Here is a 19,213-nt window from a genome sequence, read left to right as displayed (position 1 = left end):
AATGAAAAAAATAAAAAATCTTCCAGATCTACTTACAACTTCCAACTTCCACGTTAGAAAAAGGAAAAAATAAATGAAAAAAAAAGAAAAGAAATAAGAGAAGGTGGTTTAGGAAGAAAATAAGGAAGAAAGAAAGTGGGTAAGAAAAAGGTCGGAACCGAAAGCACGTTATTTACATAAAACTGCTCTTCACGCCCTTTCAAATTTCAAATACAATATTAGGAGAAAAAAAACTAACCTAAACTAACCCACATCTGGACCTTCCTATTTCCCCGATGATAGTGAAACAATAAATAAATCACAATTAAACAAACAAACAAACTCAGAAGTTTGTGGGGTGCGTAGTTCAAGAACTCCGGTAAGGGTTAGTGAATTCCTTAACTTTCACACTACACTGAAATATTCTGTTTTGTTTATTCGAAAAAAATTATTTTAAGTTAAGTTTGGAGATTGTGGTTGCGGAAATTATGTTGTAATGGCATGGCTTTTGGTGCCTTTGATTATTCTCCTTTAGAAGACATCAAGACAAGTCCAGACCCTTTCGAGACCTTCCAGGTCCTTGAGATATATAGCTTCCGGAAATGTATCTTTTCTAGATACAGATATATAGCTTCTTCATATATATAATAATATTTGAATTTTTATGATGCATTGCAGGAGCAAAAAGTCCACTTCTTTCCGCCAAAAGAGAGAGTAGTAGTAGTAAAAGTGAGTGTTTGCAGCAAAAAGTCCACTTCTTTCCGCCACTCGTGACCCTTGCAAAGAGAGAGTAGTAGTAGTAAAAGTGAGTGTTTGCAGGAGCAGAAAGTCCACTTCTTTCCGCCACTCGTGACTCGTGACCATTGCGAAGAGAGAATAGTAGTAGTAAAAGTGAGTGTTGCGGCAGCAGCGGTGCTGCATTGAAGTTTTCTTATAAACACTATTTGAGCATATTGCAATGAATGGGACAGTAAGTAGCAGCATATAAGAAGAGTACATTAGCAGGTCAAGACGTCAAGCTTACAACGTATAAAATGTTTTGCAGATTGTATTTGGATTACGGCTTATGCACCTTTTCTTTTCAATGCAGGAGATATTTTTCCATAAACTTCATTCATTCGCCGCAATGTTAAAATTATATTATAAATTTTAAAATAAAATAACACGCCATAGAAAGAATTAGCATCAAGAGTTGCGTTTCAAAGAGGATTCCCGGGGGAACCAAAGGATATGAGGCCAGGAAGAGGTAAGTTTCATGAAAATTCATATTATTATTGAAGGAGCACACATAATGGACTAACAATCAACCCAATTGGAAGGAAAGTATAGGTGTACTGCAAATAAGATATTGAATCATAGTAGACATGAAACCTTAAATATACAGTTATCCTTTTGTCAACATACTCAATGCAACTTGATATGGAAAGAAATATACTAAGCGTTGTACAAGTTAATTATTGATAAAAATGTCATTCAATTTTTTGCTGGGCTTATCTAGAAAATCATATCTTTGAAGTGTAAGAGAATGATAGGATCTTAAAATCCTATACATTATTTTTCCAATTCAAAAAATTATGTCGTCATACTATTTTGAGATTTCAGTTGGTATAAATTTATTAAAAGCAATTTATCTTCTCTTGGTAAGCTTGGATATTAAATTATTAAGTCAAGTGATGCGTTAGAAAAAGCCACATGATAGTTTTTGGAAAAAAAAAGTTAAAGCATTTTAATAATACCATCCAATTGAAGCAGGACAGTCATAATAAAAAAAAATTATAATGAAAATAAAATAGAGATAATATAATGGTATTTGAAATTTGAACTAGTATATAAAATAAAAAAGTATTTGAACAACGAAAGAATTTGAGCAATACAATTTGTACCTTATATATATAAACTTAAACAACGAAAGAATTTGAGCAATACAATTTGTACCTTATATATATAATGGTATTTGAACTTTGAACTGGTATATAAAATAAAAAAGTAAATAATAAATACTTAAAGATATTATATATTGATAAGCTTAAACAACGAAAGAATTTATATATATATATATATATATATATATATATATATATAAAGTTATTTCAATAGTAATAGATCATACTTCTATTAATATCTATCTTATATTAAATTAAAAGAAGAGTTGCGGGAAGGGTATTAAATCAAGTGAAAAACTAATGAAATTTTCATATAGGTAATTTTAAAATGAAAAATTAAATCTTAAAATTTTATAATGATAACAAAAGAGGAAAATTCAATTTCTTATTATAATTAATATAACAAAAAAATTTCAAAAATATAAATAGATTTAGAACAAAATATTCAAATGACTTATATTTTTTTTTCTAGATTGCTTCAAAATTACAATTTAGGGTAAACTATGATACTATTTGGATTATAGATAAAGATTTAATGGTAAAAGCTAATTAAACTATAGATAGTAGGCAAATGAATAAAAGCAGAGTAGTTTTACAAATATAATTAATTTTTGATAATTAAAATTCTAATTTTTATATTGATAATAAAATAGAAGAAAACTTTAAGTTCTTATTTGCACGTAATGAAAAACAATCATTGAGAAATATCAGTACATATCTTGATAATATAATAATAAGAATTTATCTTTTTATACTTTGGACGAATTCAAAACCGTAGCTTAATTTTAAGCATGACAATTTAATAATAGGTAAAATAACAAACAAGAGAAAACCAATTAAATTATGAAGGTACGAAACACGTACAGATAGAGATAACGTGAGGATATTTCTACATTTGAATCATTTTAAAAATAAAATAGAATAATTAAATAATATTAAAGAGTATTACTTATAATTTTAGACAATTTGCAAAAAATAATATGAAAAGTAAATAAAAGATAATTCGAGCAAAAGGTTTTATTTATTTATGTGATATTAAAAGTAGTGTAGTAGACAAGAATATTAATTCAAGTGATAAGTTATATTATTCGCGCATTTTTACTCAAAGTTCTTAGTGTTTCTTAATATGTAGCTTTGAGCATGAGAGGTCTATGGCTGTAATGGTGTTGTTGTTCTTAATGTATTTTTTTCCTCATGCTTGAGGTTCATCCAATAAAATGAAGACTTTTGATTGTGAATAAAATATGCTAACACTTCTCCATTAATTTATATATTTGTATAAAATCGACTTGAGAATAAAATATGCTTTTGAACATTTCATTTCAACAATTGTTTAAACATTTATGTTACAATTTATTTGTTGTAGCAAATATTGCTTAAAAAGTGCTCTTTGGTTTTGTAAAATAGTTTGGGCATAATACATAATGCGACTTTTTTCTTTTGCTGTTCTCCGCGCATCGCGCGGGTACTTATACTAGTATAATGAGTAATTAAAAAGTACTAATCTTTTTAGGTCAAATACGTAAATAGCCCCTAAAGTTGTCACGTTTTTAATTTGTTATTTTACCATGTTAACCGCGTGTTGTCATTACAAACTTAATTTTTATCTCAGAGAGCATCAGTGAATTTAAGTATTCAATAGTTACACTTTGGGCGTACATTAGGTGTAGGGGTGTATATGGATCGGATTGGTTCGGATTTTTAAAATATCAAATCAAATCAATTGCGTCGAATTTTTAAATTTATACACCAAACCAAACCAGTAAAATTCGGATTTTTCAACCTCTGGTTTTCTCAGATTTTTGGGATTTTTCCCCGAAAAAGTCTTCATACAAAACATATAACTTTTACTTCAAATGTTTTTTTAGTCTCAGTAAGATACAACTATATAATTAAGGTGTTTCTTAAGAAAATAACACAAAATGTGAGATGAGTGATGATATTGTATTAAAATATTCAACAAAAAAGATAATAAAATAGGTTAAAATAAATATTGCTAATTAATAAGCCATAAAGAAAATGACCATGATCTAAAAATACTAAGTCACACTAAAATAAGTACGGCTAATAAGTTTTAGTTACAAAACAAATAAAACAATTAAGTTATGTATTTCACTCTCTAAACCAATTATGCAAAACTATCGTAAAATTGAATTTCTTTTGTTAGCATTAGTGTTGTGTTGGTTTTGGTTTGGGCTTTCTTTGAGTTACTAACATCCATGGGAAATAAAGCTTATTGATAATCAAAATTCTAAGTTCAAGCTTGAAATAATATGATAATAGACAAAAAATTACGAAAACATTTAAGAAATGTATAAATTACATTACAAATAGATATTTTTATGTATAAAATATTTTAAAAATTGAATAAATGTAATGTCGGGTTGGTTTGGTTCGGTTTGACTTTTTTAGCTAAAACCAAACCAAACCAATTATGGTCGAATTTTTTTTCCAACACCAAATCAAGTCAAACTAAACCACTAGTCGAGTTTTTTTCTCGATTTAATGCGGTTTATCGGTTTACTTTGTACACCCTTAATTAGGTGTCTATAAATACCAATATCAGTTATGGAGGTGTTCAAAAAAAATTGATCGAATACTCAATTAGGGGTTGTTTATGAAAATATTTGGTCATTTTTCTTTAACATTATCATGTAGTACTTGAGGAGGATGCCGTGTACATATTTGGCAATTTTCCTAGCCCTCCTAATTTATAGGATTATCCAACAATTGTCTCCCCTTGCTGCCCAGATTTTCATTATCCTCTATTTGTACACAAAAAATTCAATCAAATTAGAATATAATTATTACAAGGTGACATGAGATTAACACTGAGGTTTCAAATTGAAATATCAGCAGTGACAAAAACATCAGGCGAACAAAATAAGCATACACAAGATCCACCCTGTAAATATTTTAAGCGGCATCAGCAGTTATATCATGAGAAATGTGTCGAAGCAACACGGGAATAGTAGCCTCAGGGGCGCTCAAATGCGGGAGATGACCTTCAGTTGAGATGATCTCCACAATTGACTTTCCGCCTAAATTTCTGTGTAAATATTCAGAAACATTCACAGGCATTGCCACGTCCATTGAGCTCTGTATGATATGGCAAGGCACAGTAACACGGGACAGAAAATGCCTAAGGTCGAACGTGAAAACAGTGCGGAAAACACTGAGTGCTATGTCTGGTCTCATGTTGAATAAGGTCCTGCTGAATTCTTGTACTGCCACTGAATCCATGTCACCTCCCACTACTAGTGGCGCAAAACCGGATACCCATGACTTGTAGTTCGACTCCATTGCTTGACACAGTTGCTCTATGTCTTCCAATTCGAATCCTCCATAGTAGTCATCCGAATTTATGAACCTAAAAGAAACCATGTTTATGTGAAATTAATCACATGAACAAATAAAATGGACTTTGACAGCACTGTATTTTACTATCCTTTAATGAATTATTGCCCCTAACCACTACGTTACTGTTGGGTGAATGGTAAAATTGCTTAACCCACATGGCAAAATTCCTTCAACTTTTATTAAATCAAACGTAATTCACGTGTCCGACAGAAAAAATTGAATATTCAGAAAAACAAGCTGTGTGATTCTTAGAATTAAAGAAACGAAGGAGATTGACTTGGACATATCTGATTGTATTACATTTTAGAGGAAAAAAACTTATTTTACTTACTTGTAGAAATCTGTTAAGACAAAACTATGAACATTTGTCTGTTAACAAATATAATCCTTTCTAAAAAGTCACTAAAAAATTAAGCTTTCAAATCAAAATTTTAATTAATAAATTTATTTACACTTTAGAGGAAAAAAAAACTTATTTTACTTACTTGTAGATTAAGACAAAACAATGAACATTTGTCTGTTAACAAATATAATCCTTTCTAAACAGTCACTAAAAAATTAGGCTTTCAAATCAAAATTTTAATTAATACATTTAATATTTAAGCAAATAAAAAATAATACTGTGAACACTTGCCTTCTTGTACGCATAAAAGACCACTTGCCTTAACACCTCATTCAGTAACCAATAGGTACTAGTACTAATTAACAAATTTATGGGGTTTATTTATAACTAAAGTTGAAGTAGATTTAAATTCTGTATTTAAATTCTGTATCTCACCTTGGGGAAGCAGAAACAAGGATGAGTTTGGAGAAGAGGTCAGGACGAATAATAGAAGCAACAACACCAGTCATAGCAGATAACGAATGTCCTAAATACATGCAACAATTGATTTGAAGTTCCTCCAAAATGGCAAGTAAATCATAGGCATAACCTTCAAGGGAAGCATATCGATCAAAATCGAAGTAGTCAGGATTTGTCGGACCAGCACCCATGTTGTCGTAAAGTACAACACGATATTCATCGACGAGGTAAGGGACAAGGTGTTTCCAGACAGATTGGTCTGTACCAAAGCCATGGCCGAGGACAATGGTTTTCTCGCCTGAACCAAGAACTTTAACGTTGTGAGCTTCTTCAACTATTCTCATTTTTTGGTCTGATTGTTTTGTTTCCAATTTTCTGCTGGCGGTTTTGGCTTTTAGGGTTGTGGTGTGGTGTGGTGTGGAAACTGGGGGAGACGACACGCCGACTTTGTGGAAAAAGAGGACTGTTTTAGAGAGATGGCCGGTGTGGTTGTTAATTTTATGTTCACAAATCATGGCATCAGTAATGCAAGAGTGCTAATTAATGGAAGGGTTTTATTGATTGATAATATCAAGAAATCAGGAGTTAATTCTTTGGGTCATCATCACCCAAATTATAGAAAAACTTTATTAAAGTTACTTTTGTTTGTTTTATTTTAAAAAGGTCACTCGTATTTTACCTATTATTATCATCCCACGAAATAACTCCTACATGAAAAACACCAGAAAATAACATACATAATCCTTTTAAGTTTGAGAGTAAATCTGAAGTTGTCCTATAAATATACCTTTGTGCATACTAAATACTTTTTAAGTGGTGAGCACAGTTTACTTAATAGGTTAATTAAGGAGCTGTTTGGACATGATTTCATCTCAATATGAAATTGTGAGATGAAATCATGTTTGGACATGCAATTTGGATTTCTTGAGTTGCAGTTTTTTTTATAAACATAAAAACCCGACAAGTTATAAAAATCATCAAAATTTTCCCAATTCTTATACAATCTTACCAAATGAGTAAATCATAGTTCATAATAAAATTAATACGCTACTAAAAGGCCTTTCTAAAAAATACAACATCAATTGATCAAACTTTAGTTCAATAAAAAGGAAAATTTAACATGAATAGTAATGTAACTATTCTTTAGTAGAATCCTCGCATATGGTACGAACAATATATCTACCAACTTATGGTTGATAAACATGATTGGTAAATATATCTACCAACTTATGAGTCTTTTTATACAAAATATAAACATATGGGTCAAATTTTACATTTACATTTTTTAAAATCATGATTTCAAATCCCAAATCATCCAAAAAGGCATGATTTCGGATTTCATCTCATGAGATGAGATGAAATCGCATGTCCAAACGCCGATTTCATCTGAAATCCCAAATCATCCAAAAAGGCATGATTTGGGATTTGAAATCATGATTTGAAAAAATATAAATGTAAAATTTGACCTATATGTTTATATTTTGTAAAAAAGATCCATAAGTTGGTAGATATATTTACAAATCATGTTTACCAACCATTTGTATTAAATATTAATGCAAAGTTGGTAAAATATATTTACCAATCATGTTTACCATGTAGGAGGATTATATTAAAGAGTAGTTACATTACTATTCGGTTAAATTTTCCTTTTTGTTGAACTAAAGTTTGATCAATTGATGTTGTATTTTTTAGAAGGCTTTCTAGCAGCGTATTAATTTTATTATGAACTATAATTTACTCATTTGGTAAGATTGTATAAATTGAGAAAATTTTGATGGTTTTTGATTTGTGGGGTTTTTATGTTTATAAAAAAAAAAAATTCGTTAAGAAATTAAAATTGCATGTCCAAACGGCTCCTAGTCAGCACATGAGTGATAGTTAAAATCCCAATACTGCTATTGTGGTCATACTCTTTGATATTGGCTTACCCAAACATGCAAATGATCTTAATATTGTGCCGACTGCCGAGGCAAATATTGGGATTTCAATTTTGGCCCAAATTGCTGGGTATTTGGACCCTGTTTCAGCCATGTGCCTAAATGACGCCATATGAAGGGAAACTCTTGTTTTACCTTGGAAGCTGTCAGCTCGGAGCTTTGGGACTTCTAAATTTGAGGATCATCAATTCTATTTTCCCTTTTCATAAAAACAAGTTCAATTATTTTTACCCATATGATCCGTTAAGAATTCTGAAATGTTAAAGAGTTATCCTAGGTACGTCTACTAGCGGATAAGATTCTCAAATAAAGCACTGAATATTTGTTCAAATAGGCCGATTATAATAACATCCCAGGATCATAATCGGTAAAATGCTCACGATTTATTGACTATCAAGAAACTATAATTTCATTTCATCTTTAAACTTTCAGTATGAAGTTGTAATATTGCGAGGAAAGTATAACAACATACAAATAAAAAGGGCTTTTCGATGGAAGAGGCAAAAATACAAGTAATAGCCCAAGCTGTAAGTAATCAGCTTAGTCCTATCAACTCCAACGCAGAAGGTACATGGTTGGTCCTTCTGATTGTTATATGGAAGTATATAAAGAAACTCTCCAAGTCCAAGACAATGTATTTACAAGATGGTATACCGTATACTGTATACATGTACTCATAGACATTGTTCATGGGGAAACATAAGATGTGTTTTCTCCTTGATGACCTGAGTTCAAGGAGTATATGTCAAGAGGAACGTTCGTGCCCTTAACAATGTTAAATCCAGCATTTGTGGACCTTTCAGGGCGATCCAAATATATCACAATAACTGTTATATCATCGTGAATATGCCGCCTTGCCCCCTTCTCTAGTCGTTTGATGTCCTCGTATCTCATTTCCTTCTTCTCTGCAGCCTCTTCAAGGGCAGCTCTCACTAATCGTTTTGCTATTCCCTGAAGAACGGGGAAGAAAATATCACTTATCATCACTTATCCTATTCATTAGTTAATTGTATTCAACATGGATGAGAAGTTTGATCACGGAATTGCTGAGCCTACACCCACTTTACAGATAATTAAACAAATGAAAGTACTGTTTCCAGAAGATATAGAACATGAGGGGTGGGGTACTCACAGTTCTAGGATTCTTCAAAACAATGTCCACAGCTGCTTCATCGCTTAGTTGTTCCCATAGGCCATCCGATGCAAATATCAAAAATAAGTCTTCTGGTCTTATCTTCCGGATCAATATAGAGGGTTCTGCTGATATTACAGCTCTTTTTAAAGGAATTGGATATCCATATTGTATGAAGAAAGGATCTCTGCTAAACTCGGGTTTCTTCAGATAGACATCTCCAATTGATCTAGAAACCTGGTGCAGCCAAATAGGCAAATATTAGATGAGTTTTCTCAAACTATAAGATACTCTCTGAAATTGGCTGTTTGCAAGCTTTTAATAAAAACAGTCAGCTTCGAACTTTGACATCTTTCCAATAAAAGGGAACCTACTTAAGTTAAAATGAATGATCCAAGATGGAAAGATAAGCATCATGTAGCCCCTGCTACAATTTCATTACCAAAAGATTTAAAAAAATGCTATAAAGCGGTTAAGGGCGAAAGGATAACGGGAAAGGAGATAACTTTGTGTCCATACATAAGAACAAAATAACTACAGCTGCAATAAAATGTTTAGGCCTTGATTTGAATCTCATAGGTGCAATTTAACAATATTTACACTTCCTGAAGTACTAAATCGATATGTTTTGTAATAATCTAAGAGCAAAAAATAAATTAATTTTGCACAAAGAACTTAACATACAACACGTATAAAAGGTAGGATCAAACTTGCTATAAGTGACCAATATAATCAGCATATGACATACTTGTTTTTTGATAAAGATATAATGTGATTGGTTAGAAGCTAAAAGGAGAAAAAATTAACATATGATCTATAACCTCAGAAACAGTAGATGAAAGACTATTTGATGCCAAAACCCAAAAGAAGCACTCAAGAAAGACTTGACATCAACATGTTTAGCAGGTAAGCATCAACTTGCTATAATTGCACCAACATAAATTGGTAAGTGACTTTCTTTAGAAGCCTCAACTTTGAGTTCCCCAGAGAATTTGGACCGCCTTCATAACGTGCTGGAGTAACAGAAAGGTGAACTTTTCCAAACTACATGAATATAAATGTTTGTATCTGTTTGTGAATACAAGCAAGAGTTCAGAAAGACAGAGGTCTTTTTTCTTTTCTAGCTTCCAATCTATAAAGAGCAACCTTCTTTTCTAGCTTCCAATGTATGTTGAGCGACCATTTTAACGTATATATACCCTTAACAGGTAACCGAAGATGGCCCATTGTAAACTTATTGGAAAGTACAACATATCTGAAAGGACAAATTATAGTCTTTATCATTTGGAGGTCCGATTCACTACCGCTAGAGCTCTAAAAAGATGTATCAATAATTACTATCCTCAATCCCCTGCTCAACTCCAATCCCCTCTCCACCTTTGTGCAAATGTATCAATGAAAAACAAGAGCATACAGAGGGAAAGATAGAGAGAGAAATGAAAAGATTCAAGATTGTATGATAGTCTAATTGCAATGGAGACATTTTATGTTAATTCTAGATAACATAAGCAGAATACCAGGAAGCCTAGCTAGTCTACAAATTTAAGAACCTTGAATGAGCTAAAAGAGTAATTTAAACCATCGGCTGAATTAGTAGGACAGAAGAAAATAACAATTGTGAACAGATACCTGAATTATACCCTTGATTCTCCAAACCCCTCGAGTGTAGACCACAATGTAAGGGTCATCTGGATGCAGTGCCTCTACCTCCATCCTTACCTCCTCAACCCCAACATTATGATCTATAGATAAACGTTCTGCCACAACTACTGCTGAATCACCCGTCTGGCCACTCTCCCCTCTCCTGCCAAGCACTGCCCTGGAGTCCCCAAGATTTGCCACATATAATTTATCTTTTGAAATTGCTCCAAATAGACAACAAGATCCCACAGAAGCAATCTGAGGCTGATCCAGCCAAGACTGCTTAACCAAACGCAAGAATCCCTCTTCAATGTCATCAAATGCTTTCCTAATCACGTCCTCAGACAATCCTCCTTCTTCCAATGCAAGCTCTACAATAGCCAAAATAACAAGGAAATGAAACACAATACAAGCAATTGCCAAATCTCTAATGACATTGATTCAAACATTCAAAAATTGGGCAATTCTACAATTTAAACAGTTGCTTGGCGCCTGGCCAGATAAGGCTTAGCTGATCGTATCGAAGTACAAAAGACAGTTCAATTGAATATTTATTTTTACATTCTTTTATCTCTTAGAAAAAGAGATAATCTACTATTTTTCTGTTCTTCCACACGACATATGACAAGTTAGTTAGTTCGTTCTCTCTCAGCCGCCCCTGATCATCTCATGATATTTCAAAATAATAACTAAAAGCAACAGAATCCAGCAATCAAGAAGTCAGAAAAATTATAGGTTAGAATTCTCCACCTAACACAATCAAGAAAATCGTACTACATATTTTTGTTATAAGTCCTATATGACTGATCAAGAAAACGACAAAAAATTAAAGGTCCTTCAAGAACTCATTCAAAAACTCAAGACTCAACATAAAAGACCCAAAGTTACATAGTATAATAGTATCAAAAAGTGAGATTCGAGTTTAGAAGTATACTCTGGAGTTGAGGGAAGAGATTGTTGTTGATGAAGCGAGAAGCTTGATGGCCACCATGACCATCATAAACACCAACATAAGTAGCACAAGGGGTTGTTAAAACTTGACCTTGATCTTCAAGCAATGAATTGGCCTGAACTACACAAACAGAATAGTCACCAGTGGCATGTTGCTTCAAGTCCATATGCCATAGAAGACTATCACCATCACCCCCACCAAAGCAACTCCCAAAACAGGAGCTTAACATCTTAAACTACTGCTACTTTGCAACTATTGGCTGTAACTGAGTGAGGGTTTTGAAGAAAATTTGAAAAGAAAGAGGGCGTAAGTATTTATTGGTAAGCGAAGATTTCTTTTGCTTCTTCTCTGCATTGGAAGTTTAGAACAAAGACTATTGACTTTTTTTGTCCGTAATGAAGAAAATAAAGACTAGAGACTGTAATAGTAGAAATGAGGAGAAAATTGCACCAAAAAAGCAATTTAAAAAATGTCGTGGCCCACCAGAATTACGCGTGTGGAAAAAATTGAACATCTAAAGAAAGTATTTACAATCGCTGTGTGAACGAGAAGGAAAAGACCGAATATGTCGTCCATTATTGAAAATGGGCCGTTTATGTCGTTTCGTCGATAGTTTGGCTCGTTTATCTTATCAAAGTATAGAAATACTTCGTTTATCCATCAAACCATGGAAATGGGCTCATTTATGTCGACATCGATATTTTTGACTCATTTATGCCATCACTCGTTACCAAAATGACTCATTCATGTCATTTTTTATTAACGCCGGTTTTATAATACCGGATATGACACGTGGCCTCCAATTAAGGTTCTACGTGGTTTAATTAAACACCAATTTTAAATACCAAATTAATAAAATATTAAATCCCGCCACTTTACCCATCAACCATAATCTAGTTGGAGGCCACGTGTCATATGTGGTATTGTAAAACGACTTTATTGAAATATGACATGGATGAGTCATTTTTTAACGGGCGATGGCAAATGAGTCAAACTATTGATGAGTGCATAAATGAGCCATTTCCTATAGTTCGATGGCATAAATGAGTCATTTCCTATAGTTCGATGGCATAAATGAGCCAAACTATTGACGAGTGACATAAATGAGCCATTTCCGATAGTTGGATAGCATATTTGAGCCTTTTCCGTGGTGTGAAACCCATGGTAGAATTTAAGGTGCAAGAGAAAATACATAAAGTTTAGATTGAGACATACCTAACTGATACAATATTGACAGTGAGAAGTTAATGGACTCCGAAGTTAATAGAATTATCTGAGGTGACGAAATTGTTGTTGGTTTAGTATTATTTTCACCTTGAAAGTTGGTGATAATGTGTCCATATGTTAATCGACAATTAAATCCCACCATTTTATCATCATGTATCCAGATGTTGAATTCCATTGATTGATTAACAATACAAGTCAATCTGCGTGTCGCAAAGACCACGGCTTGATAGCGGGTTTAGCATTAAGGTAATGGCTTTGTCTTAAAAAGAATTAACTCATTTATAGGACACCATACAATATGTTGTACTCCATAGTGTTAAAAGGCAGGTAAACCTATATGACACGCTATAAAAGTAAGGCCCGTTTAGGCATGGCTTGGAACCATTGTTTCAAATTATATTTGGATATTTTAACTTGTATTTTCTCTTATGGATATAAAAATCCCACAAATTGTTAAAATTATCAAAACATTCTCAATTCTTATACAATCTTACCAAATGAGCAAGTCATAGTAACAAAATTAGTACACTACTAGAAGACCTTTCTAAAAAATACAACATCAATTAATCAAACTTTAGTTCAATAAAAACGAAAATTTAACATGAATAGTAATGTAACTACTCTTTAATATAATCCTCCCACATAAATTAAAGGTTGGCAAATATAAATAAAGGTTGGTGGAAGTTAATGAGATTGGTAAATGACTGATGAGGGTAATTGTTAAAAATATCTACCAACTTATGGGCTTTTTCTACAAAATATAAACTTATGGGTTAAATTTTATATTTAAAAAGTTTGAAACCATGGTTTCAAACCCCAAATCATGCCTTTTTGGATGATTTAGGATTTGAAATCATAATTGAAAACGCATGTCCAAACGCTGATTTGGAGTCATGATTTCAAACCATGGTGTTCAAACGCACGGCCAAAAGCCTACTAAGTAGCATCTTGTATATTTAGATTTGTGTTGACTTCATGGGTGATCAATTAATTTTCATTTTATTGCACTGGAGTTATTAACCTATGTTTTTTTAGTAAAGTCACTCAATTTACTAAAAATCATTCAACTTTATCAAAGCATTATAGGAAATCACTAATATGATACTAAGGGAGGAATTTTTTTTTTTTTTTTTTTTATACTGACACAAAATTGAGTGACTTACGGTATAATTTGACTGCATAAGAACTAATATGTTAAAATAAGTTAGTCGAGTGTTCAATTAGTTATTACATCTTAGATATTTGGTAAAATACAATTACAAAATTTAAGAAAGCTAATTTGATTCAACACGTGGGTGGATTGATGTTAATTAGTGGTTCAATATGACATGACAGTGGTGATGTCAAAGTAATAATGAATTAATGATATTTAATAGTACATGTACAACCTATGACCCCATATCCCAACAATATACATACAAATGCATGGGAGTCAACAATCAAGAATGAGAAATAAATGATAAACAATTACGTTGATTATTATAACTAGCAGATTTCATACTCGTTAAAATCTTGCGTCTAATTTCAAGATTGTTCCACAAGTTTGGTCGGTGATATGAAGTTTCAATCTGATATATTAGAAGATTTGACACTTAAATTTACGGAAATGTTGAAGAAAATCTATAAGGTGATGTGGCATCTCTCTATGGCCTCTATTGGTATTTATCTTTCTTTTTTTTTCCTTTTTCCTAATTTTTTATTTTTCTCCTATTTTTATGTATCTTATTGTAACAACATTAATTAAATTGCTTAATAATTAATACCCCACTCTTCCTATTCTTTTTTTTGCCATTTTCTCTTCTTTTTTCCATTCAACTCAATTTAATACGTAGAATTCCAAAAGTCACTATCAATAAACAACGTATATTCGTTCCACTTAATTGCAATTTTCCCTTATTGTTTTGATTCAATTCAATTTAATATTTAGAAGGCCGAATGCCACCACTAACTAAAAGTTAACCGTTGTATGCCTCAATTGAAAAATTAAAAGCCTCATTAACTTGGCTATTATTAGTTCTATTGCAAAGATCTTTATAAATTATAATACAACAATTTCATAACTCATGCAAACAATTCGTAAAATTCAATTGGCACCCAAGGCAGTAAGGAATCACCGGAGGCGAAATCAATCATTGTGAGAAATCCCAACGTTAACGTGCTTGATTAGTTTCTTTTATTTTTTCTTTTCACTTGCTTTTGAGACTTAAAGGGCTTTTTGGCCATTATTGCTATATTGGTTGAAAATTTGTGGAAGTTCACTTGACTTTATCATGTGCACAAAAAATATTGCTTTGTAAGTTATATATTTCTTTATTTTTATCTTCGAAAGTATTGTTCACCTTGCCGATATTCAATTTTTTATTTTGTTTGTGGCTAAAGAGGATCATTTTTTTTTTGTGTGTGTGTGTGTGTGTAGCATCATGCTCTTTATAATTTATGAATTCAGGGGATTTTGGACTACAACATTGCGATATTGAAAGTCAACCTCTGTCCTCCTATCTCAGATGACGGATTTCTAGTGAAGCAAATGATGTGTTGGTGGATTATGATTTTTTAGAAGTGTGAGCATTTTGGCACATATGATTTTCTTCTGTGAATAACTTTTCATCTTCTTCTTACAGGAAAATAAAAATTGGATTTTATGATGCTTTGAGGTTTAATTCCCAAATTGCGTGATACTAAAACATTAAGTCGTGTTTAATTGCCAAAGAAAGAAACACAAGAATGCTTTAAGCATCATAAAAGACAACTTTTATTTTCTTATAAGAAGAAGATAAAAAGTTACTCACAGAAGAAAAGAATATGTGTCAAAATGTTCACACTTCTAAAAATCATAATCCACCCGCATATATATTGATTAAACTACTTATTAGATGTTTCCGCACTAAAGCCCAATCACATATTGTCAAACACCTAAATCAACTCAAAGTGATATCCATTTCCACACCTTAATGTTGTACATATGGCTCATTGGCTGCTCTTCTTCCCATGAATTTTAATTGTTGACTACAAATTCTTTTTATATGATAACTAAAGGAGTTAGGTTTTATTCACAATTTTATTGCCTGTGTACGTATGGAATTTACTTAAATCTAATACTTTTATATTGTCCATTTGGTTCTCCAATTAATTTTTAAATAATAACGAGTTTGATTTAATGAATGAGTGTCGTGTGTATATGAGCAGATACTAATACCTCTGCTCAATTTCATTGGCTCCTGAAATATATGTGTTTTTTTTTTTTTTAATATTAAGAGATGTACACATCCAGATTTTATTAGGGTTTAATACTTTTATATTATATTATATGATATGAGCAATTTACTTCTTTCATTGAAGCGCAAACAAATGTACTATTATATTATACATATAAGTGGAAAAGAAATTGTACTATATTTCATGACGAAATACTCTCGGCGATATTATTGTAGTGGAGTATATTCGGTAACACTAATCAATATCATAAATTGTGGCACAGTTGATGACAAAGACAATTTGTTTTACTTTTCGTTCTTATCATGTGTTATTTTTTTCCTTATTGGAAAAAATATTAGTGTATAAATTCAACAAGACTTGATATGACCGCGCGAAGCGCGGACAAATTTAATAGTAAATAAATGAATTCAAAATCACACTCAATCATCTTGGAAGATATTTGAGATATTTTATGTGCCTTGCTCCAATATTAGGCCACCATTTGAATATTTTTAGAAGAGTTTCGTCTAGTTATACACTATTTAGGAGCTAGACGGCTATTTTCCTTCTCTTCAATTGTTTGAGAAGGTGCGATAAAACTAGGACCTCTTCTAATGCCAAAAAATGTTTACTCAGCACTCATTATTTATATCAGATTAAGTAATTTAGTTTAGAGTTGCAAGACAAATTAAAGAGACAATGCATATCATATAATTATGGTAAGTGACAAAATTTCATATGTAAGACAATTTCAAATATTCTTTTCAACTTCAAATACTGATATTATTTTTTCTAAATTTCAATCACCACTCATATCCAAATGTCTGCATAATATCTTGCATTATTGGTTTATTACAAACACTGGAGGCGTATAATTTTTTCCCATACCTCCAATTTTTAACTTACTTTTTTGTCGTAGTGCAGTAGTAAGCTAGGCTTATTAGTTATGTATTTAAATTTGTTTTTGGATTTTCTTTCTTGTATAGCCTCATGAGAGACAATGAAGGAAATTACAATAAATTGATGGATTCTGTTCTACATTAATAAGTCGAATATATCTATTTAACTAGTAAATTTTTTCGCGCTTTGCGCGATTATAAAATACACTAAGTAATTTGTCCGCGCTTCGCGCGGTTTATAAAGAAAATTAAAGTATATTGTTAATTAATTTATTACTATTTTTTATTAAAAAGAGGTCCATAACATGAAGTGGACAGTAACACTTCCTTTTTTCTCTTGACATAAGTTGATGAATAATCAAATATATCAACCTAACTTGAAGAACAATACAATATGTAAACTCATAATTTCTGAGATAGTGCATATACAACAAAAATTGCTAAAGAGTCATCCCGAAAGTGCAGTACAAACTTAATTAGAATCCATGTGTGATCTATTGAATACTCTATAATAGCTCTTTGGCAATTTTTGTTTAGTTTGCATCTCAAGAATTCTAGCAAAAGTACCAAAGTACAACTTCCTAATATTTGAAAGCTACAAATAATAAAATTTCCTTAATTCCTATAAAGAAGACCGAAGTTATATTTAATTGTCAGACCTCTCATTTCATAGACGAATGAATAGAAGTGGCTAAGGATAATGAATAAAGGAGAAGATCATTCAAATAATGATGTAAAATGGTTCACACTTAGCAAGTAAGCCAGTGCATTTCCTAATGTATTAAACATAACTGTATTTATAAAGCTAATTTAATTACAGTTGTAATTATCTAGAAATTTAATAGTTAAATTTTTCGAATACGAAAATGAATAAGTGGATAATGAAAAATATAACCTTACGAAATGTTAATAGTTTTATATAAGTTGTCAATGACAAATATAACATACTATAAAAACAGGGGGACTACGTTTTTTTTTTTTTTTGTTGGGGGGGGGGGGGGAATTATTATTATGAAAAGTATATTTAATTTACAACTCCAGAAAATGGTAAATTAGTTAGGAAATTATATTTTTATATAAAACATGAAAATGAAATATGAGTGACTACAATGTGAAAGTGCAGGTTTACGTACTTGATAATACAAAACTCGAATTTTTAACTTTCATCTTTTTGTAACCATGACTTCTTCATTTTTTTTTTTTTTTTGTGAAAACTTAAAAGATAATTCTCATATAAGAACGAAAGGAAAAAATCATGAACTTGATCAATTTGACTCTTCTTTTGTAATCTCACTGGATAATTTTTTTTATTTGAAATTTATTACCTAAATATATTGGATGCGTGAAGATGCACCAAATTTATGCGGAAATTTTCAGTATTTTATTTCTTTCAAGAAAGGAATATATTTATTAGCAAATGATGAACTCACTTGATAGAAGATGCTGCCAGCCACTGCGTCCAGAATAAGAATAAACCAAGGGACCAAGATACAGTTAACTATGGAAGTGATATATTTGTTAACTTCATCAAATATTGACATCGTTTACAAAATTTGTGTACGCACCACTGCCGTCAATCTCTTCGTTAATTGAAACTCAAAAACAGAGACTAAATTCAATTTCATTTCTCGTCTCTTTTGCCACTGTTGAAATTTTTATCGTTGGTAGAATCGCCGAGCCTCCAATTGTGGATGAGCTTTATCCATATACATATATATTGCCGTGTTTATGGAATGGAGCAGTTAGAAGAGCAAATGTATTATGAAGTTTGACTAAGATGTATGGAGTTTTAATACTTTAGTTTCATACGGTGCTATTTGTTCTACATGAATTTGAGACGTTTTGGGAATCGTTTCAGGATATTGGCTTTGTAGTTTTACCCGTTACTTTTTATTGGGAATAGATGGGGGAAAAGTTAGATAGATAGTGGTAGGAGTAATTAAGAGAATTTGAAAAGTCATGACTGTTAGTGTGTTTACGAAGGGCAGCCGCAATTAAGAGACTTGAAGGGAGGTGGCACGGGTTCACAATGTTTGGTAGGGTAAAGCAGCGTTTAGTGTGGCTTTTTTCCAAATGGGACACTGTTTTTATTATTTTAAAATTGAAAAAAGGCAAAATTCTATCAAAAAAAAATAAATACTAATACTTGCTTTAGAGTAACATCACATCAACTCGCTTTTATATATATATATATATATATATATAT

At 31.6% G+C, this 19,213-nt stretch overlaps 2 protein-coding genes across 2 annotated transcripts; both read right to left on the bottom strand.

The window, feature by feature from the left end:
* Nucleotides 1-4,630: 4,630 nt before the first annotated feature.
* LOC132046797 (probable esterase KAI2) lies at nucleotides 4,631-6,779 on the bottom strand. Its single transcript, XM_059437549.1, has 2 exons — nucleotides 6,001-6,779; nucleotides 4,631-5,232 (listed from the first exon to the last, which is right to left on the bottom strand). Exons 1-2 carry the CDS (start codon nucleotides 6,537-6,539, stop codon nucleotides 4,779-4,781), a joined length of 993 nt encoding a protein of 330 aa, XP_059293532.1. The 5' UTR covers nucleotides 6,540-6,779; the 3' UTR covers nucleotides 4,631-4,778.
* Nucleotides 6,780-8,430: 1,651 nt separating this feature from the next.
* Nucleotides 8,431-12,092, bottom strand: LOC132046796 (probable protein phosphatase 2C 78). Its single transcript, XM_059437548.1, has 4 exons — nucleotides 11,669-12,092; nucleotides 10,723-11,105; nucleotides 9,094-9,330; nucleotides 8,431-8,912 (listed from the first exon to the last, which is right to left on the bottom strand). Exons 1-4 carry the CDS (start codon nucleotides 11,913-11,915, stop codon nucleotides 8,649-8,651), a joined length of 1,131 nt encoding a protein of 376 aa, XP_059293531.1. The 5' UTR covers nucleotides 11,916-12,092; the 3' UTR covers nucleotides 8,431-8,648.
* Nucleotides 12,093-19,213: the final 7,121 nt, after the last annotated feature.

Source organism: Lycium ferocissimum, chromosome 2 (genome assembly GCF_029784015.1).
Source record: "Lycium ferocissimum isolate CSIRO_LF1 chromosome 2, AGI_CSIRO_Lferr_CH_V1, whole genome shotgun sequence".
NCBI classification, from domain to species: domain Eukaryota; kingdom Viridiplantae; phylum Streptophyta; class Magnoliopsida; order Solanales; family Solanaceae; genus Lycium; species Lycium ferocissimum.
Note: the sequence above shows the minus strand (reverse complement) of the source record. Positions and strands in the feature narration are given on the sequence as shown.